Here is a 20247-nt window from a genome sequence, read left to right on the forward strand (position 1 = left end):
GTCTCTGCTGCATTGATATTTTTAGATGCAGAGAAGGCTTTTGAACAATTGAATTGGCAATTTTTATTGAAAGTAATAGAAAAGATGGAATTTGGGGATTATTTTTACAGGCTATTAAAGCAATATATCAAAAGCAAACGGCACAAATAATTGTTAATGGTAATTTAACAGAAATTTGTAAAATTGAAAAAGGAACAAGGCAGGGATGTCCTTTATCACCATTGTTGTTCTAACACTGGAAATATTATTGATTAAAATACGTGAATCAAATAAGATAAAGGGAAGTAAAATTAGGCATCAAGATTATAGATTGAGAGCGTTTGCAGATGACTTGGTTGTTACTTTAACTCAACCTACTCGAATCAGTTTTAGAATTATTGGATGTGATAATACAATATGGACAAGTTTCTGGATTTAAAGTTAATAAGCAAAAAACTAAAATACAGGTATTAACAAAAAATATGAGTATAAAACAAAGAGAAGCATTAGAAAAATCAACAGGATTTGAAATAGTAAAAAGGTTAAATACTTGGGGGTATATATCACAGCATCGAATGTGAAATTATATAAAAACAATTATGAATTGTTATGGCAAAAAGTACAAAAGGAGATTGATAGTTGGAAAAAATTACAATTGTCTTGGTTGGGGAGAATAGCAGCCGTGAAGATGAATGTCTTACCAAAATTTTTATTTTTGTTCCAAATGATACCAATACTTAAGAAAGGTGCAAATTTAAATGAGTGGCAAAAAGGTATTAATAAATTTATCTGGGCAGGGAAAAGACCGAGAGTAAAGCTTAAAATAATGGAAGATGCACGTGAGAGAGGGGGTTTGAAGATGCCCAATTTGAGATTATATTATGATGCAGTTGTGTTATCAACAATTAGTGATTGGTTCAATTTAACAGATGAAAGAATATTGGAATATTGAGGGGTATGATTTATTGTATGGATGGCATGCATATTTATTTTATGACAAAAAGGTGGATAATATTTTTAAGACTCATATCTTAAGGAACGCTTTGTTCCGAGTTTGGAAAAAGTACCAATATATATTAAATAACAAAATACCTATATGGGCAATACCTAGACATGCAATAGGAAAGCTAAATGTGGAGCAGAACCAAGATGTGATTACTTATAAAGAACTTCTTAGGATGGAAGGGAATATTTTGAAACTGAAACCTTTAAATGTTTTAAAGGAAGAAAAGATAGTACAGACTTGGTTTCAGTTTATACAATTACAAGCTAGATGGATAGAAGATCAGAAAATTGGTATAATAATAGTTGATGAAAATTTGATAAAGCAAATTAGAGATCAAAGTCAATCGCATATAAAAAGGTTATATAATGCTCTTATAGAGATTGATTCAGAATTGGAGTTAGTTAGATTGTATGATAAAATGGGCTCAGAATATTCAAGAGCCTATAATGATGGATACTTGGGAAAAAATTTGGGTTACAAATGTAAAATTTACACAAGCACAAAACTTAAGAGAGAATTGTTACAAGATGTTTTATAGATGGCATTTAGATCCTAAAAAGTTAGCATGTATGTATCCAAATCAACCGCCTAAATGTTGGAGATGTGGTAGTGAAGAGGCAACTTATTATCATATATGGTGGACATGTAAAAATGTTAAAGCCTTTTGGATAAAAATATGGTGGATTTTTCAGGAAGTTTTTAAGAAAAAAATAAGATTTACTCCGCAGCTATTCTTATTGGGGATTATTTCGGATTGTACTGTTATAGAAACTAAATTAATGTTACACTTAATAACGGCAGCCAGACTGTTGGGGCAACATTGGAAGAAAGAAGATTTACCTACAATAGAACAATGGATACTTAAAGTAATGGACGTAGCTGAAATGGCAAAAGTTTCAGCATACTTGAAAAAACAGTCACAAGAAAAATATATTTTGGAATGGAAAAGATGGATTGATTATATTCAGAACAAATATGGGACTAAAAAGTTTCAAATAGCATATGAATAATTCTTAACAATTATAGAAGTGTTATTATAATTACTTTAGTTTTGTTATAAGGGAGTTAAAGGGTAGAAGGTTTGTTAACATTGTAATAGATATTTAGCATATGTTTGCATAAGATTTCTATATGTAATACCCTGTATTATGCTTTGGGAAGTCCGGGGGGGAAGGGAAGGGGAGACGGTTGATTGGGGGGGGTTATTATTAAAATTTTGTAAAACTTTTCAATTAAAAAAAAAAGTTTTGGGCACGGTGTGCAGGCGAGCATTATCATGAACCAACACCACACCGAAAGTCAGCATGCCCCAACACTTGTTAAAGATGGCTCGTCTGAGTTTTCATGTTTCACAATAGACTTCTGAACTGATGGTCAAACCACGCTCCATGAACTTCACTAGCAGTATTCCTTTGGCGTCTTCACATTTGGCGGGATTTTCTGTGGCACCGCTTCCATTGTGGTGTTGGTTTACAATAATGCTCACCCACATACCGCTGAATACACCCAAGAACTTTTGGAGTTGTTCCGCTGGGATGTTTTTGATCACACACACTCCCCACCCAGCCCAGATTTGGCGCCGAACGACTATGGAATTTCAAACCTTGTAGGAAGCTATTTATTTATTTATTTATAATGAGACTTGTATGCCGCCCTATCTCCCGAAGGACTCAGGGTGGCTAACAACAATAAAATACAAATAAATACAAATATTAAAAAAGAATTAAATTGTGTCAAAGTCCCACTAAAACCAATAAAAACATTTAAAATCATATTTAAAAACCCCATTATCATCAGTCCAGGTCGGCCTGTTGGAAAAGATATGTCTTAAGGTCATGGCGAAAGAACCGAAGGTCTGGGGCCATCTGGAGCTCCCGGGGGAGTTGATTCCACCAAGCAGGTGCCCCAACAGAGAAGGCCCTCCCCCTGGGGGTCGCCAGCCAACATTCTCTGGCCGACGGCACCCTGAGGAGGCCCTCTCTGTGTGAGCGCACAGGGCGATGGGAAAACGTTCTTGGCAGCAGACGGTCCTGCAAATATCCCGGGCCTAAGCCATGTAGGGCTTTATAGGTAAGAACCAACACCTTGAATCTCACCTGGAGGGCAACCAGTAGCCAATGCAGCTCACGCAGGAGGGGTGTAATATGGAAGTATCGGGATGCTCCCATCACAACCTGTGTGGCCACTTTCTGCACCAGCTGAAGCCTCCGGGTGGTCTTCAAGGGCGGCCCCATGTAGAGAGCATTGCAGTAATCTACCTGGGAGATGACAAGCTCATGAGTGACCGTATGTAAAGCATCTCAGTCCAGATAGGGTCGCAACTGGTGCACCAGGCAAACCTGTGCAAATGCCCCCCTGGCCACGACTCCAACATGATCTTCTAAACTGAGTCGTGCATCCAGGAGGATGCCTAAGTTGCGCACCCTATCAATGGGAGGCAACACCTCTTCCCCCATAACCAAGTTATGACAAGTGCTTCAACTTGAATGGTGATTATGTCAAAAAGTAAAATAATGTTGTAGTTTTCCAATGTGTATAATAAAAGTTCTGTGTTTGCGATTGTCTGTCATTGATAACCAAACAAGCTTATTTCCAAATTGCCCTTGTATGTGGGCAGCTCCTTAATCTCAGGCCTCCACCTTCATTCAGCATAAAAACAGACTCAAACTTACAGTGAGATGCAATCCTTGGAAGGGTTTTCCTTGCTTTGGTAACCTTATGTCACCCAAACTCTTCTAAATAAGAAGCTTTTAGATGCACAAATGTGAATGAGAGAAATCATTATAATAAAGCACTGCTTACTTATCTGTAACTGCAGTTCTTACAGTAGTCAGCTGCAAATTTACACAATGCAACGTATTACCTGGCTTCATCTCTTGTAACCTTAATTTTTCTTCAAGTCTTTTGTACCAGTCTTAGGAATTGAGGGGGTTCAGTGAGGACAGTGCATAGTCATATAGTACATATGAGGATGGGGCTCCTTTCAAAAGAAGTTTGTAAGATCTGGAAGGCTCTGAATGGGGCTATGTGGACGCACACAATCCATGTGCATCAAATCATAGACTGTTTGAAAAACTACAGTTGCAGGTAAGTAACCAGTTCTTCATCCACAGGACAATGTAGGAGCATGTAAGGATGTTATATGGTTAGAATATATTCCATATCTTTGTGTGGAAAGCATAAAACATCACTATGTAGAATAGTTTCATTATACTATTATGAACAGTGTTCACCTCCCTTTCGAAAGCTAACTTATCATTCCGAAACAACAGTGTGACTCTTCCATAAATTGATTATTAAGACAATTTTGATTAGATCAGTTTGAGAACCTGAACAAAAATTAACTTGCCCTAAAACAGTTTTATGAAGCATTGTTGGGAATCAAACAGAGGGCAGTGATATATGTTGGTGAAGGGAGGGGATAGATGACAAAAGGACTCAGTTAAAAGTTGTTTCCTTAGCTAAGAAAGGCAAGCAGGAATGGAGATTTTTGTTTCCGAAAAATCTTCAGTATCAGTGCTGGGAAACAGTAAAAATATTAAAATTTAGAAATAAGTCACAAAAAGGAACAAGTTGTTTCTGAGATTTATAGTGTCTTATTTCCTTCTTCTATTAGTGTTTGATTTTCTTGATAGGATTGTTGATATCTAAAATCCAATGAAATAGGAGTAGGAATAATTCAACATCTCACCTATTTTGGAATAAGGGATTTAAAAATTATTCCTTAGTAGGTTTTAAATACTAAAAACTGTTCGTTGATGTGTGTGTGTGTTTTCCCGTGCAGGATACTGGAAGTAGCTCGGTGTTCCCAGCTTACAGATGTGGGCTTCACAACTCTGGCTCGGGTAAGCATTTGATGTCAAGGCCGCCTTTTCCATTAACAGCTAGTCCTCAAGTAAACAACAGTTCATTTAGTGACTATTCAAAGTTACAACAGCACTGAAAAAACTGAATTACACCCATTTTTCACACTTACAATCATCGCAGCATCCCCATCACATGATCGGAATTCAGATGCTTAGCAACTGACTTGCATTTATGACAGTTGCAGTGAAGTCATGTGATCACTTTTTGTAATCCAATAAGCCAAGTCAATAGGGAAGGCAGTTTCACTTAACAACCATGTTACTAACTTAATAGCTGCAGTGATTTACTTAACAAGAAAGGTCGTAAAATGGGGCAAAACTGACTTGACAAATGTTTCACTTAGTAATAGAAATTTTGGGCTCAGTCGTGGCTCAGTCAAGGACTACCTGTAAATGCTTTTGTTTACTATCTATGCCAGCACTTCATAAGTGAACAGCTTCTGTTTCAGTATTTCCTTGGGAGCTGTTACGCTGTTGGTGCTGCACTGGAGCTTTAAGGATGGGAGAAAAAACAGATACACAGAGTCTCACATATCCAAATCAGTAATGTTAATAGGTCTTGAGCCTAAATGGTAGGATTAGTCCTAGTAACAAAGAAGAAAGGGAAGCAAATTAAAGACCAAACTTGATAAGAAAATAATAATAATAATAATAATAATAATAATAATAATAATAATAATAATAATAATAATAATAATAATAATAATAATAATGTTGGAAGGGACCTTGGAAGTCATCTAGTCCAACCCCCTGCTCAGGCAGGAAACCCTATACCAGGGGTAGGCAACCTCGGCTCTTTTATGACTCATGGACTTCAACTCCCAGAATACCTGAATCAGCTGTGCTGGGAGTTGAAGTTCTGAAATTCTGGGAGTTGAAGTCCATGAGTCATAAAAGAGCTGAGGTTGCCTACCCCTGCCCTATACCATTTCAGACAAATGGCTGGCCAGTCTCTTCTGAAAAACTTCCAGTGTTGGAGCATTCACCACTTCTGGAGGCACTGGTTAATTGTTCTAACTGTCAGGAAGTTTCTCCTTAGTTCTAGGTTGCTTCTCTCCTTGACTATTTTCCATCTGTTGCTTCTTGTCCTGCTTTCAGGTGCTTTGAAGAATAGCTTGACTCCCTCTTTTTGTGGCAGCCCCTGAGATATTGGAACACTGCTATCATGTCACCCCTCACCCTTCTCTTCGTTAAACTACACATACCCAATTCCAGCAACTATGTTTTATATGTTTTAGCCTCCAGTCCCCCAATCATCTTTGTTGCTCTTCTCTGTACCCTTTCTAGAGTCTCAACATCTTTTTTACATTGTGGTGACCAAAACTGGATGCAGTATTCTAGGTGTGACCTTACCAAGGCATTGTAAAGTGGTATTAGTACTTCACGTGATCTTGATTCTATCCCTCTGTTAATGCAGCCTAGCACTGTGTTGGCTTTTTTAGCAGCTGCAGCACACTGCTGGCTCATATTTAAGTGATTGTCCACTAGGACTTCGAGATCTCTCTCACAGTTACTGCTATTGAGCAAGGTACCACCTATACTATACCTCTGCATTTGATTTTTCCTGCCTAAATGTAGAACCTTACTTTTTCACCATTGAATTTCATTTTGTTAGATAGTGCCCAGTGTTCGAGTCTGTCCAGATCCTCCTGTATCTTAAGCCTATCTTCTGGAGTATTGGCTATTCCTGCCAGCTTGGTGTCATCTGCAAATTTGATGAGTTTCCCATCTATCCCCTCATCCAAGTCGTTAATGAAGATATTGAAGAGCACTGGGCCCAGAACAGAGCCCTGGGGCACCCCACTACACACTTCCTTCCATGTAGATGCAGTTCCATTGAGGACCACACACTGAGTACGGCCTGTCAGCCAGCTACGAATCCATCTGGTGGTGATGCTGTCTAACCCACATTTTTCTATCTTATCAAGTAGTAGGTTGTGATCTACTTTATCAAATGCCTTACTGAAGTCCAAGTAAATTATATCTACAGCATTCCTCTGGTCCACTAATTTTGTCACTTGGTTGAAGAATGCAGTAAGATTTGTCTGGCACGATCTGTTTTTGACAAAGCCATGTTGACTTTTAGTGATGACTTTGTTTGTATCAAGGTGTTCGCTGATTTGTTGTTTGATTATCTTTTCTAGAATCTTCCCAGGTATTGAGGTCAGGCTGATAGCTCTGTAGTTTCCTGGATCTATTTTTTCCCTTTTTTAAAGATGGGAACTACATCAGCTCTCTTCCAGTCCTCTGGTAGTTCCCCAGTGCTCCAGGATCTTTGAAAAATATAGTTCAGTGGTTCTGAGATCACGTCTGCCAGTTCCTTGAGAACCTTGGGGTGTAATCCATCTGGTCCTGGCGATTTGAACTCGTCTAGGCTGGATAGGTGCTCACTTACCATTTTCTTGCCTATCTTAACTTGCGTTTCTATCATTCTGCTGCCTTTCCCGAAATATATGAAAAGCAGGATATGATGTCTCAAAAAACAAAACAAAAAAACCTATGAGAATGAATGAACATAGAGTTTTCCTCCATTCATGCTTTATTACCAACATTTAGTTAATCTAGCTAGTCTTCTCTTTTTTCAGTCGAGAAGTGAATCTAAGGTGCAGGAAAAAAACTAACTTATGCTGATATGTGGTAGCTCAGCGATCTTTTCCAGTCCATATCTTTTCAAATAATATATCCTGTGCCTGCTTTTTTGTATGAACATGAAATCTGAAAAGAACCAGAATTCTGAGCTCAATGTGTTTCTACACTTTTTAAAGATGATTGTAATTTAATAGTGTTACAGGTGCTTGATGTGGTTGAATAGACGATGCAGCAAGTTAATATTATTTATTGGTGGTGCTTTATCCATCAGTCTAGGTTTAGTGCAAACATTACAAAAGTTTTTCTCTAATTTTAATTTTTGTTTTACTCTTTGTATTTTATAACTAACTTTCTCCAGTCTTGGGCCTCATTGTTCTTGAAATACCATGCCCATACTTTACTTTTGGTCACAGTGGTTAAATATGATAAGAATTGAAATGTAATAACATGTGGAGATCAGTGACTGGTCTAAGGCCATAATGCACAGATACCTATGCCTCATTAATGTAATCCATTTGAAGTACATTTGATTAGTTAGATACCATCTAGTGCTAAAAATAAAACTTGGTTCATGGAATAAGAACAAATTGCTTTGACAGACATTTCAATAAAATTATATAATCTGACTGCAAATTTTGATATTTTTTTAGAGTCAAGTCAGAAAGGGTGTGTGTGTGATATATGTTCATATTTATTTCTGAACAAAATTAACTTGCCCTAAAATAATTTTAATACATTACATGTAATCGAATTCTCTGGCAAACTTGTTTTTTTAATCCTTATTTTTAAGTAAGTTTTCCAACTGCTTACACTGAAATTATTTCCTAGTAACAAATAAAACTATTCTGCAATACCAGGACATGTTTCAAAAACAAATTAATCTTTAATTTGTATGTTTTCCAGAATTGTCATGAACTTGAAAAAATGGACTTGGAGGAATGTGTTCAGGTAATTGTACTATTTTCAACCTATTTTCTAGATTATTTAGTTAAAAGTGAATGATCTCTGGAGGGCTCGGGACAGGGGACATTCCTCTGTTCTAGTCCTATTAGACCTCTCAGCGGCTTTCGATACCATCGACCATGGTATCCTGCTGCGGCGTCTCAGGGGATTGGGAGTGGGAGGCACGGTCTTACAGTGGTTCTCCTCCTATCTCCAGGGATGTTCGCAGTCAGTGTTGACAGGAGGGCAGAGGTCGACCGCGAGGTCTCTCGTTTGTGGAGTTCCTCAGGGGTCGGTCCTCTCGTCTCTCCTGTTCAAAATCTATATGAAACCGCTGGGTGAGATCATTCGTGGCTTTGGAGTTGGGTATCATCAGTATGCTGATGATACCCAGCTTTTTCTTTCGACCCCAAACCACCCCAGTGATGCCCTCAACATGATGTCCCGTTGCCTGGAGGCGGTTCGGGTCTGGATGGGGAGGAACAGACTTCAACTCAACCCTGACAAGACTGAGTGGCTTTGCATACCTTCATCCCGGGTCTATTTGGATATTCCATCTCTTTCTATGGGGGGTGAATTATTACCCCCTGTAGATAGGGCTCGCAACTCGGGAGTCCTCCTAGATTCACGGCTCACCTTGGAAGATCACATAGTGGCTGTGACTAGGGGGGCTTTTGCCCAGGTTTGCCTGGTGCGCCAGTTGCAGTCCTATCTAAGGTGGGATGATTTATGCACGGTCACTCACGCGCTCGTGACCTCTCGTCTAGACTACTGCAACACTCTCTACATGGGGCTTCCCTTGAGGACCACCCGGAGGCTCCAACTGGTACAGAATGCAGCCGCGAGAGTTGTGTTGGGAGTCTCCCGATACTCCCATGTCACACCTCTGCTCCGTGAGCTGCATTGGTTACCAGTTGTCTTCCGGGTGAGATTCAAGGTACTAGTAATGGTGTTTAAAGCCCTACATGGCAGGGGTCCGGAGAAATATTAATAAATTAAATTAATGAAAAATAAATTATAATTTATCAAGAATATGCTTGATTTTGTGTTTAAGCAAGCAGTGAAGCAGGAAGTATTTTTGAGCGATAATTTGGCTATGAGACCGCTCTGTAATGATGAAGATGGGATATTACTAATATGTAATGGGTTATTTTCATAGGCCTTTATTATACCTAAGAAAAGGTATTCATGGTTGTAATGCCACAAATTCAAATAAGTCTCTGAATCACATATATTGACTTTGTAATGAAATTCAGAATTAGAACACGTGCAGGCATATCCAATCTTTTGGTTTGCCTGGGCTGCACAGAGTGAAGAGGAATTGTCTTCGGCCACATTTAAATATATAATATAGTTAACATATATAAATACACATAATAATGTTAAAAGTTTACGGTCCTGCAGGGCTGCATTACTTAGCTGTCCAGTGCCCCATATAGCTTTTGGGCCACAGGTTGGACATGCTTGCTCTAGTCTAGTGGGAAGCAGCTGGTCCACTTTCACTTTTCTCTTTGTGGCCCAGTAAACATCTTTCAAAGTGTGCAATTCATATAGGCAGAAAGCTTCCTCACTGTGCTTCATGGGCTGCTTTAAGCAAACAAGGAAAAACGTCTATGCATTTTCCTGGCATCCGATTTCAATTCTTTATTACACATTACCAGAGAGTTTGAGAATATATCAAAGTTTCTGCTCTGCTGCTACTTTAGAGATTAATCAGTTTAGTTGCATACCATTATATTACAAAGATTCACGGACATAGTAAGTAGGAAAAGGATTAGATTACATGATGGGAAACAAACAACTGTTATGTCATCTACCAGTATCCTTAGTATCAGCCTGGAAATAAGAGGAACAAAGTAGAGAAAAAGTTTTTAAAGTACAGAGGATTGATTTCAGTTCTCCATGGTCTTGTGCTTCTTCTTCTTCTTTTTTAATCAGATCCCTCCATAATTGTCAGCAGTAATTAATTTTTGATTGAGTTTTCAGGTCTTCTTCAGATTAATGTTCCTCTTAGTTATTAATTGTAAAGTGGCCCAAATTTTAAATTCTATTTAGAAAAATTATGTGTAATTTGAATTAGAAAGTCAAATTTTACCTAATTTATGGATACTTTAAGCATTATTATTGGCTTAGAAATACATTACTTTTCCCCTTGTGCTTGAGGTAGCAAAAATGAAAATTTGATTTTGGGTTTTACCAATTAGATAGACTTGATGTTACTGAAATGGTTAGTTTATGTTATTTTGTAGCAGTAAAAAGTTGCGGTTTGATGTTGATATTCCACTTTACTTTACCAATTCCACTTTACTTTACCAAAGGAAGTTAGAGGTCAATGACTCTTCTTAATTTTTCTCTCCCTTACCTCACCTCTCTACTCCCTTTTCTCTTCCCTATCTTTTCCGCTATTTACTTTTGTATTTTCATTGTATCGTATATTATAAACTAATAAAATTTTTGGAACAGAAAAAGAAATACAGTACTTTTTATATTAAGAAATTCACATTTTGGTTTTTGGCCCCACCCAAAATTCTCATTGAGGAAACGACCAGAGAAGAATCAGTTCCTCTTCAAACTTTATGTTGTGTCTAGAAGAACACTAACACAAAATGATCCATATGAAACTCCTTGCCAGTACAATACACATTTTTAGTTTCAAACATGTCTTTGTTTTCTTCCAGATAACAGACAGCACATTAATCCAGCTTTCCATACATTGTCCACTGCTCCAAGTTTTGGTGAGTTAACATTTTTCTTACAGGCTAACATTTTACCCAACCCATTTTTTCATCTGTACTATAGAATTTTAAAATGTGAGTCAGAAGGGCCAAGAGAATATTTTATTATATATCTTAGTTGAAGAGCACCTTTAAGAGGCTGAGTTATACAGCTGAACATATACCTTACATCCAACCAGATAAAACTCAATATTCCGTAAATGCTCTGAATAGGACTGCAGCCCTGTTAAATGTCACCCTAAACAGTTTTTATATATTATAAAAGGGCCTCAGCGTGCCTGGCTGAGGAATTCTGGGAGCTGAAGTCCACAAGTCATAAAAGGGCCAAGTTTGAATACCCCTGCTATAGAACATCCTTCTAGAGATTAGGATTAAGGTGTTACACACTTAGCTATTCCCCCAGGTGTCTGAGTCTTGTAGTCAGGCAAGCTCTGCTAGTCAATGTAGATACGATATATTTATGAATTGATTTATGTATGACATCAAGCATTTGGTTTTACTAAACTGTAGTGGTGATTGTTTTAACATTTATAAGCCATCCACAATCACTTCGGAGATTGTTAAGATCATTTACCAATGATTCAAATTAAAAAATAGCAGAGAGAAGAATTGACATGTTACCCAAATATACATGGAATTGGGGTTCTTATCTGAAGAAAAGAGGATCCGTGAGGCCTGTGTATTTTCACCTGAAGGAGTTAAAATATTGTGCAGGATTTCAGCAGAACAGATTGTAGAGGATAATTGAGGCCTGGGTCTGGTAAATTAGATTGAAAAAATCTGCATAGCCCAGCCTTGATTACCACCTGTTGCTTTGTTTTCTCTTTTAATGGCAGAGTTTATCACACTGTGAGCTGATCACCGATGATGGTATTCGCCATTTAGGCAATGGTGCCTGTGCCCATGATCGTTTGGAGGTCATTGAGCTGGATAACTGCCCCTTGATCACAGATGCTTCCTTGGAACACCTCAAGAACTGCCACAGCCTGGAAAGGATAGAATTGTATGACTGCCAACAGATTACCCGAGCTGGAATTAAGAGACTCAGGGTAAAAATACATGTACATTGTTTGATAGATTGATGTGCGTACAGTTCTAGCTCCTGTACTAACTTAACTCTTTCCTCATCGTAACAGTAGCTGCAACTACTTAGACAATATTCTTCAAACTAAAAGTATGAATATATGGCATAATATCAGCATATTAGACTTAGTATTCAGTTTCAACTATGAAGCTTTAGATTCAAGGCTCCATTCAACCACAGAATGCACTGGAAATTGGGAGTCAGTTATTCTCTCAGTCCAACCTTTCTTGCAGGGCTGTCATTGTAAGATAAAGTTAGAGCAGACTTCCATGTAAACAGCTGAGATAAAAGACAGGACATAAATGTGACAAATCAATAATAAATCAAAATCTAAGACTTGTTGCCTGGGTAGGTTAAGAACGAGATTGAAATTAGTTTCCAACTTTACTAAGTATACATAGGACCCAGTGACTATTGGTAATTTTTTATAAAAATATATCCTTTTAATAGATAGCCAAAATTTAATTTATCTCATTACTTCCCTCCTTCTTCTGAGATACTTTGATCTGTTTGAGGACCTTCCCTGCTTTCTTGAGAGAATGGAGATATTCATGGGCACTAGTCAGATCCTTCTCAGTGCAGAAAGACCCTTGCACAGCCTTGCATGTTATTTAAAGGAGCTCAAAATAAGATAATTATTTACACAGTTCAAGCATCCTAAGAACTTAATTGCCTTAATTGCCTTAACCTCTTGGCCTGATGATGAAATAGCCCTTCAGTCATGCATGTTTGTGTCCCTGCACCTCAATTTCGTTTTCATTTGTGAATCAGTGTCTTTTACAAATCTACAGAAAGTGAGATTAAGGGAAGTTCTCTTTACAGAAGCAACCAGATAATAGAGAAAATATTGAAATAAAAAAATACATATGCATAAAACTAAACTGGGGAAGATTGGAAACAAGCCATAGGTTTTCCTTAAAATATCTTTCTGGCTCTTACAGAATATTTTTTTCTTTATAAAAAGGGTCCAGTATTACTTCATGCTCAACTTTTTAAGTTTACAATCTTTGTTCATGTTTTTGGTATTTTTAAGTTTTTCTAAATGGGAAAAATATGTTTGTCTTTTCAGACCCACTTACCCAATATTAAAGTCCACGCCTACTTTGCACCTGTAACTCCACCACCATCTGTGGGGGGCAGCAGACAGCGTTTCTGCAGATGTTGCATCATCCTATGACGTGAGAGCCAGTCTACCTTGTGAAAAACAAACTGAGTATTTAAATTACCCTTCTAGAAGTTACAGTGGACACCAGTATCTCTGCCAACAAAATGATGCCAGTGCTCCTTCACCAGGGCCTTTGGAAAACAAAGCAGGGGAAGCTGGTGCAAAACATTGTTCCCCTTTTTTACCCCACATAAAAAGGCACACACACACACACACACACACACACACACACACACGTATATACATAGTTATTCCAATAGACTGAAGGTCTCTGAAACTGAGGACCTAAATCTATGGGAACTTTCTCCTCTTCCCCTTCCTGTCCCCCCCCCCATTGCCCCGTGGGTGGATTGCTATAATTGTAAACCATTCCTACAGAGCCGGCTCAGAAGAAATCATGGGGTGGCGGGTGGGAGAAAAGAGTTGTTGGTTGAATCACTTCGCACATAAGAAGAACTGCTTCCAAGAGAGGGAGAAGTTTTTCTTTTGACACTGAAAGCAGCAAAAAAAAATGATGTTGGGATTGAAGGAGAGGTTTATAACTGAGGAGGAACAAACATGAGCACTGAACCTTGAAGATACTGTTCAGTGGGAGGAAAATGTACAAAGCAAAAAGAAAACACAATGCCCTTGGGTATATTTTTATTTTAAAAGAAAAAAAATCATATGTGTGTTAAGGAATGTTAAAACAGCAGCCATTGTGAGATGTAGATTCCTGCGCTTCTGTACTTCCTTGTTTTCTGTGCCGGCACATACACTGAGCATGCTCATCTTGGAGGTTCAGCAGTTTCTCTTCTTTTATAATATTTGGCTCAGAGGCTTCCTAGATTGTTGTGATGATAAAGCTAGAAATCTGTAATGTCAGGCCTGATATCTTTCCCTCCCCCATTCTCTTCAGTATCTTCTTTTTTATATAAACTAGATGTCTAAATCTGAAACTGTATGAAATGACTGAACATATAATACACATGCCAAGTTAATATTTCTTTTCAAAAAGGCATCTTTATGCCACTAGGAGATAAAGCTTTGAAAACAGCTGTGAAATGGGTTGAAGTTATAAAGGAAAAACCCTTTTATAAAGATTATTCTACATTTTTTAAAAGAAGTAATGCAATCTGGGGAGAAGAGAGAAGTTCTGTCTATTCTAATGTATCACATCCAAAGGAATGGGTGCCTCATAAATGAGAAATGGTATATAAAAATAGGTTATTCTAATTTCAGTGACAAATACCGTCTTCCATTATTTAGATGAACTTGGAAAATTCTTTTTCAAATAGCTGGATATTTATAGAAACTGCATCAGATGTTTGCATTCTATTTAGAACTCATGATGGAAAAATTCACAAGGTCCATCCAGTTAAACACTGAAGGATATATTTACTGAACTTGGTTTGATTTGCTCAAAGCTCAGTGTTTTAAAAAATACTGGAATCAATTTTCAGAAGCCATTTTTACTATCAAACATGGTGTCAAAGGGCGGTGGGGATGATACAGCAACACCACATTCTCTTCACAAATAATGCAAATGGAACTCCAAAACAGTTGCCAAAGATCACTTACACACTTTCCGTTATATCCAATATCCTGCTTTTATAAATACTTCTTATTAGTGAATATGTATCATTTGCTTTTGCCATTCAAACTACTGGATGTGCTGCTTTTTTTCCCTTCTGTACCAGTATTTGACACAGTATGACTTACATAACAGGGTTTTTTTATTCTTTTGCAGGACAGTTGACTGCAAAATTTAACCTAAGAGTTTAGATCTTTCCCAATGAGGCTTCTTGGATTGCAAACTCCCATTATAATCACACTCATCTCAGCCTTCAGATTTGAAGACTGTGTATTTCAATCACAGCGATTTCAGTATTGTCTCAGTACACCCTGTTGATATAAGAAATTGAAACCTACCCTGGAAATGGCAATATTTCAGAATGTTCGGTTGATAAGATCAGCGGGGCAGAACGACAAGCAAGGCAAGAGACATTAAATATTCCCTAAGTTAGTTAGTAGTTGGTAAGTTAGATTTTAAAGGGACGGTGATCTTCAACCTACTTCTGGAAGCGAAAGCCCAACATAGATTGCAAAGTCATATCCAGACAACCTCCCACATTTAACATTAATTTATTTTTCCCCTGCCAAGCTTATAGGTGTTCTAAAAAGTTTCTTAATTATATCTTAATTATATTAAGGTGAGATAGAATTCCACTGTTTTATTAAATCATTCTGTGATGTGTTTTTTATTTTTGTTAGCAGCACATTTACTTAGAGATCAGAAAATGTTTTCTCATTGCTCCATATGAAGTTTGTGCTGTGTTCTCTATATTCACAATTTCTTTTGCACAGATACCTGCTTTTTTACACAAACATTTACAATGAATTTTATCAATCCCCACCAATATATAGCTTTTATAGGGGTTTAAATTTAGAATGTTCCAAAAGATTTTTTTAAAAATATTTTTTAATGTCATTTCTCTCTTCCCTATAATCTCTTCTAATTTATAGTTTTAAATGATCATCTGGCTCAAGTAGGGAAATACAATTATTGATTAACAATTCCAATATATATTATTGATCCAGTGTTACTGTGTAATTCCCTCTTTTCAATCCCAAACACCATGGTTGTGATTATTATCCAGAACAAGTTAGAAACTTGTGTATGTTGCCACCTTGTCAGTGGTTAGCAAAGCTTTGAAAATAACCTGAGTGTTTTGGATTTTTTTTCTATGAACATGGGATAAATGTCATGTGTTACTCATGTGCACAGCCCCCTTAAGATGAATGGAAATATTTGCTGCATTACATATACTATATTTTCAGTTTAAATGGTTCACCTAAATGTTCCACTGACTAACAGTAATATAGGGCTACTTGATCAGGGTACAGATAGAAATAGCTCTAATTATGTCACATCTGGGGTTGAGAGAAAGACTTTGAGTAAATTGATATTAATTTCTAGGGTTTTCTTCTATGGATTTTTAAGATTCAGCATCAAAACATGCATTTTACTTGTATTCATGACACTAAATAAGGATTTGCCATGATCGCCAATAATGGACTGCATTTTCTGGAGTTAGACAAAAGAGGGTGTTATTACTCCATTATTTACCTGTCTGGCTGCTGCTTCAAAGAGCAGATGAGTCTTAGTATTAATGATTAATGTTAGAAAAAATCTTGGCTTTGACAAACATCAGGTTTGATCTGAGGAATGTATTATGTGATGAACATTACCCATTCTCTAAAACTCTATGGGTTGTCCAAACTCAGTTCTGTGTTTCTAGCTATGACAATCTGGATTAGATGAAGATGTATGACTCAACTACTGCACAAAAAAGATCAGAGTGAAGAAATAGAATTTAACAGTTTCATGATTCTAAATTTATGTGTTAAAATAATTTTTATGAGGTGGAGCCAAGTCATTCTACAATAGGATATCTTCCTTTCTACAAGGCAAGGTGAGAAATTACTAATGCTTCTAAAAGTATCATCTCTAGATTTGGCTCTGCTATTTTCCAAAGAGCATTTATGCCCATCAGCTCTGTCCAGGACACCTTTTATTTTCAGACTGTTTCTTCCCTTGTCCTAATTTTCCTCCTCTTCCAGACTGATAAGCCCACAAAGCATATAAGCAGGAACTCTTAATGTCCAGCCTGGAGATACATCAGAATTCCTTCAAAGTTGGGTCTGGGCCATAAAGCCAGTATGTATTTACTTGCTAACGCACTCACTTCACCTCATTTCCATAATCTCTTCAAGAGACATTAGTCAACACCATAATTGCTGAGTTACAAACCATGTGACCAGCATAGCTGCTACAGAACCTGTTGCCATCTCTAGGTAGCCAGGTAGCCTGGGTAGTGGAAAGCGAAAAAAAATCAGCATGCTAGGTATTGTCTCTCCTCACCCTTTTTAGAGGAACCATCACTTCCAATCTCTCAGCATTTATTCCCAAAGACTACCAGTGAGGGCTATGATCTTGGTATCTTCCCTGTATTGTAAGAGATGAAAAGGATGGGAAATGTCCTAGAGTCTTCCCAACTTCCCAATCAACTCAAGGTGCAAGGAGAAGTTCTGCAGCAATCCCCGTATTCCATTCCTCACGGCAGTTGTCGATGCCCGGGCTGCCATCAGACGGGAAAGAACTGAACATCTAATGGAAGCTGTCCTGGTGTCTATGCAATTTAGGTAATTCTGTTAAAGAACAGAGAGAAAGGAGAGGAACAGTCTATGGGCCACCAATAGCCAGTCCCAGAATTCACATGTGCAAATTTATCTCGGGTTAATAAAACCTGCAACACAAAGGATTTAAGAATTTTCCCAATTTAAGAATTCCTATGATGCACAAATAGTGGATATTTTCTTTGCAGCTCACATTCCTGCTTTGTGCCTTTCCCTGCCTGAAGCATATAACAATTTAGGATTGAATGGGAAAACCATCAGGATTGTGAGGAGTTGCAAAAACACTGTAGGTGGGAGGCTAATGGGATGTGCCCACATAATGAACCCATATAACTACACATAATCTAAAGAGAGTCACAAACGTCATTATAGAGTTCAACAGTGCATATACACTAAGTTATTATATGCCCTCCCACAAGTTTCATAAGATAAAATGAAGTTCTTGTTTCAATACAGAAAAAGAGATTCAAGATACTGTATTTCACATTCTTCATTATTCCTGAATTTTTTTTACATGGATATATATATATAATATATAATTTATATAATGCATAAATTGCCATATCAAATATTAAAGGTTTGGGATGGAAACATCCAGTGTAGAATATCTTGAGAAAGACAAGAGGTTTATTTAGATATTCCTCAGGTATCCATTGTTTTCCATTCAACAGCTCTTGAGGTATTAATTGATGGTAATCAGTATAGCTGATCTCATATTCCCATGGACTCCTGCCTATAAGATATACTGATTCAGTCATCCTAGATTGAACAAGAAAAAGATGTTTGCAGGTTTTGAAAGAACTGGGCTTTATAATCATAATTTTAAAAAGCATGTCAGTGCTATTCTTAACACCAGAGAGGGTTGATCTTCCTGGAATGGATCAATCCCTACCCCATAGAGATAACTGCCATAAATGAACGTGTCCAGACCATAACCCAATCCCGAGGTTGACAACTGATCTAAGAACATGTGTGATCTACAAAACTGAGAAATTCATCTCAGACTTCCCAAACCAAGGAGTAAAGGCAGCCAGTATATTAATTGGATCAAAGATCTGTGTTATGCCTTTACTTTTCCACTAATGTATTAAAGGTTAATGCATTCTATATAATGCAGCTGGACCCCATTACTATACTTGTATCCAGCCTTTGTGCCTTAGAGGAATTCCCCCAGATTCAGAAATTGATTCTCCCCTCCTATCTCAACCTCAATGTACAATTAGAGGGTGTTTGGCAAAAATGTGTATGTCGGATGGCTGCTAAGTTTTATTTGAACAGAACAGAGGAATTCAGAACTTAAGACTTCTCATCTCCTTCAACAGGCCCATTTGGGTTGCAGAACTTCATTGGTTGTTTCCTAGCCTAAAAGGCCCCAAGTTTGCCCACTCCTTTAGAAGTATAACCATCTTACCCATATTTTATTTATTAAATTTATTTGCCATCTTGCTGTGAGGTGACTGGGCTACTTACAATGTTAAATATTGACACAAATGTCTCCAAAGATATCTCTGATGCATACTTTTCTAGCGTCTTGTTTTGTAAAACACAAGCTTAATTTACATGCCTCAGGCAAACTCTTTAGCAGGTAGGTTTAAGGGCATTCAGGTATAAAATCCCACCCACAAGGTCATTCTGCTCTGTAATAGAAAAACATATACATTGCACTTACAATAGAATTGAGCTCACCCAGTTGCTAACCAAAAGCCAAAATCACACAGACCTCTCAATAAGGTTTAACTGATTATATATCTACTTAGCTCTCCCATAATAAATTTTGAAAGAGGGATGGCATCTGTTTTTCCCCAGAAGAAATACCATCTGAATCTTTTGTCTTGCCTCAAACATGAGCCAATGGTGGGGGAGATTCTCCACTGTAAAATGCTGACTACATTGAGAACTGTAGTTGGAAGCTTATTATAATTTACAGTTTTTAGTCCTTTCTTATTTAATTAGAAATCACAATAACCTGAGATGTCAAAATATTAATATTGGCATTGGATATGCCTGTACCTAAACAGTAATAGCAAATGCCTCAGCAAAAATTGCACAGAACTCTGCTGTGTTATCCATTGTGGAAAACAGTAATTGTGACATTTCAGCTGAATTACACATAACCCATTTTTGCTTTATAAACATAGTAAGGTCCTGGGAATGACTTCAATGTCTGATCTGAAGAACCTCCAGCTCTGCTGAGTCAAAAAGCCTTCCCTGGACCCAGCTGTTTTAAACAACTTTTGCCCGGTCTCCAACCTTCGCTTTCTTGCGAAGGTTGTTGAGAGCGTAGTGGCGCATCAGCTTCCTCTGTTCCTTGAAGATACTGATTATCTAGACCCGTACGAATCAGGTTTCAGGCCCGGACACAGCACGGAGACGGCATTGGTCGCTCTGATGAATGATCTCTGGCGGGCTCGGGACAGGGGTCATTCCTCTGTCCTGGTCCTATTAGACCTCTCTGTGGCTTTTGATACCATCGACCATGGTATCTTACTGCGGCGTCTCAGGAGATTGGGAGTGGGAGGCACTGTTCTTCAGTGGTTCTCCTCCTACCTTCTGGTACGTTCACAGTGGGTGTTGGCGGGTGACCAGAGATCGACCCTGAGGCCTCTCATGGAGTTCCTCAGGGGTCGGTCCTCTCACCTCTCCTGTTTAACATCTATATGAAGCCGCTAGGTAAGATCATCCGTGGTTTTGGAGTGGGTTAT

General features: G+C 37.8%; 1 protein-coding gene across 14 annotated transcripts in view; it reads left to right on the forward strand.

The window, feature by feature from the left end:
• The window catches only part of FBXL20 (F-box and leucine rich repeat protein 20), a 106588-nt gene that overhangs the window by 59629 nt on the left and 26712 nt on the right, over positions 1 to 20247 (forward strand). For 6 of the 14 annotated variants that reach the window (XM_083379302.1, XM_083379300.1, XM_083379298.1 and 3 more), the window contains exons 11-15: positions 4770 to 4830; positions 8344 to 8388; positions 11061 to 11117; positions 11954 to 12166; positions 13271 to 14594. In XM_083379302.1, coding sequence (XP_083235428.1) covers positions 4770 to 4830; positions 8344 to 8388; positions 11061 to 11117; positions 11954 to 12166; positions 13271 to 13378 — 484 coding nt within the window. In that variant the 3' untranslated portion in view covers positions 13379 to 14594. Of the gene's footprint in view, positions 1 to 4769; positions 4831 to 8343; positions 8389 to 11060; positions 11118 to 11953; positions 12167 to 13270; positions 14595 to 15095; positions 16411 to 16969; positions 17236 to 17279; positions 17447 to 17472; positions 17552 to 19683; positions 19731 to 20247 lie in introns of those variants that run through there. The other 8 variants (XM_083379306.1, XM_083379304.1, XM_083379303.1 and 5 more) reach the window with 6 other exon arrangements.

Source organism: Vipera ursinii (assembly GCF_947247035.1).
Source record: "Vipera ursinii genome assembly, chromosome: Z".
Lineage (NCBI taxonomy): Eukaryota > Metazoa > Chordata > Lepidosauria > Squamata > Viperidae > Vipera > Vipera ursinii.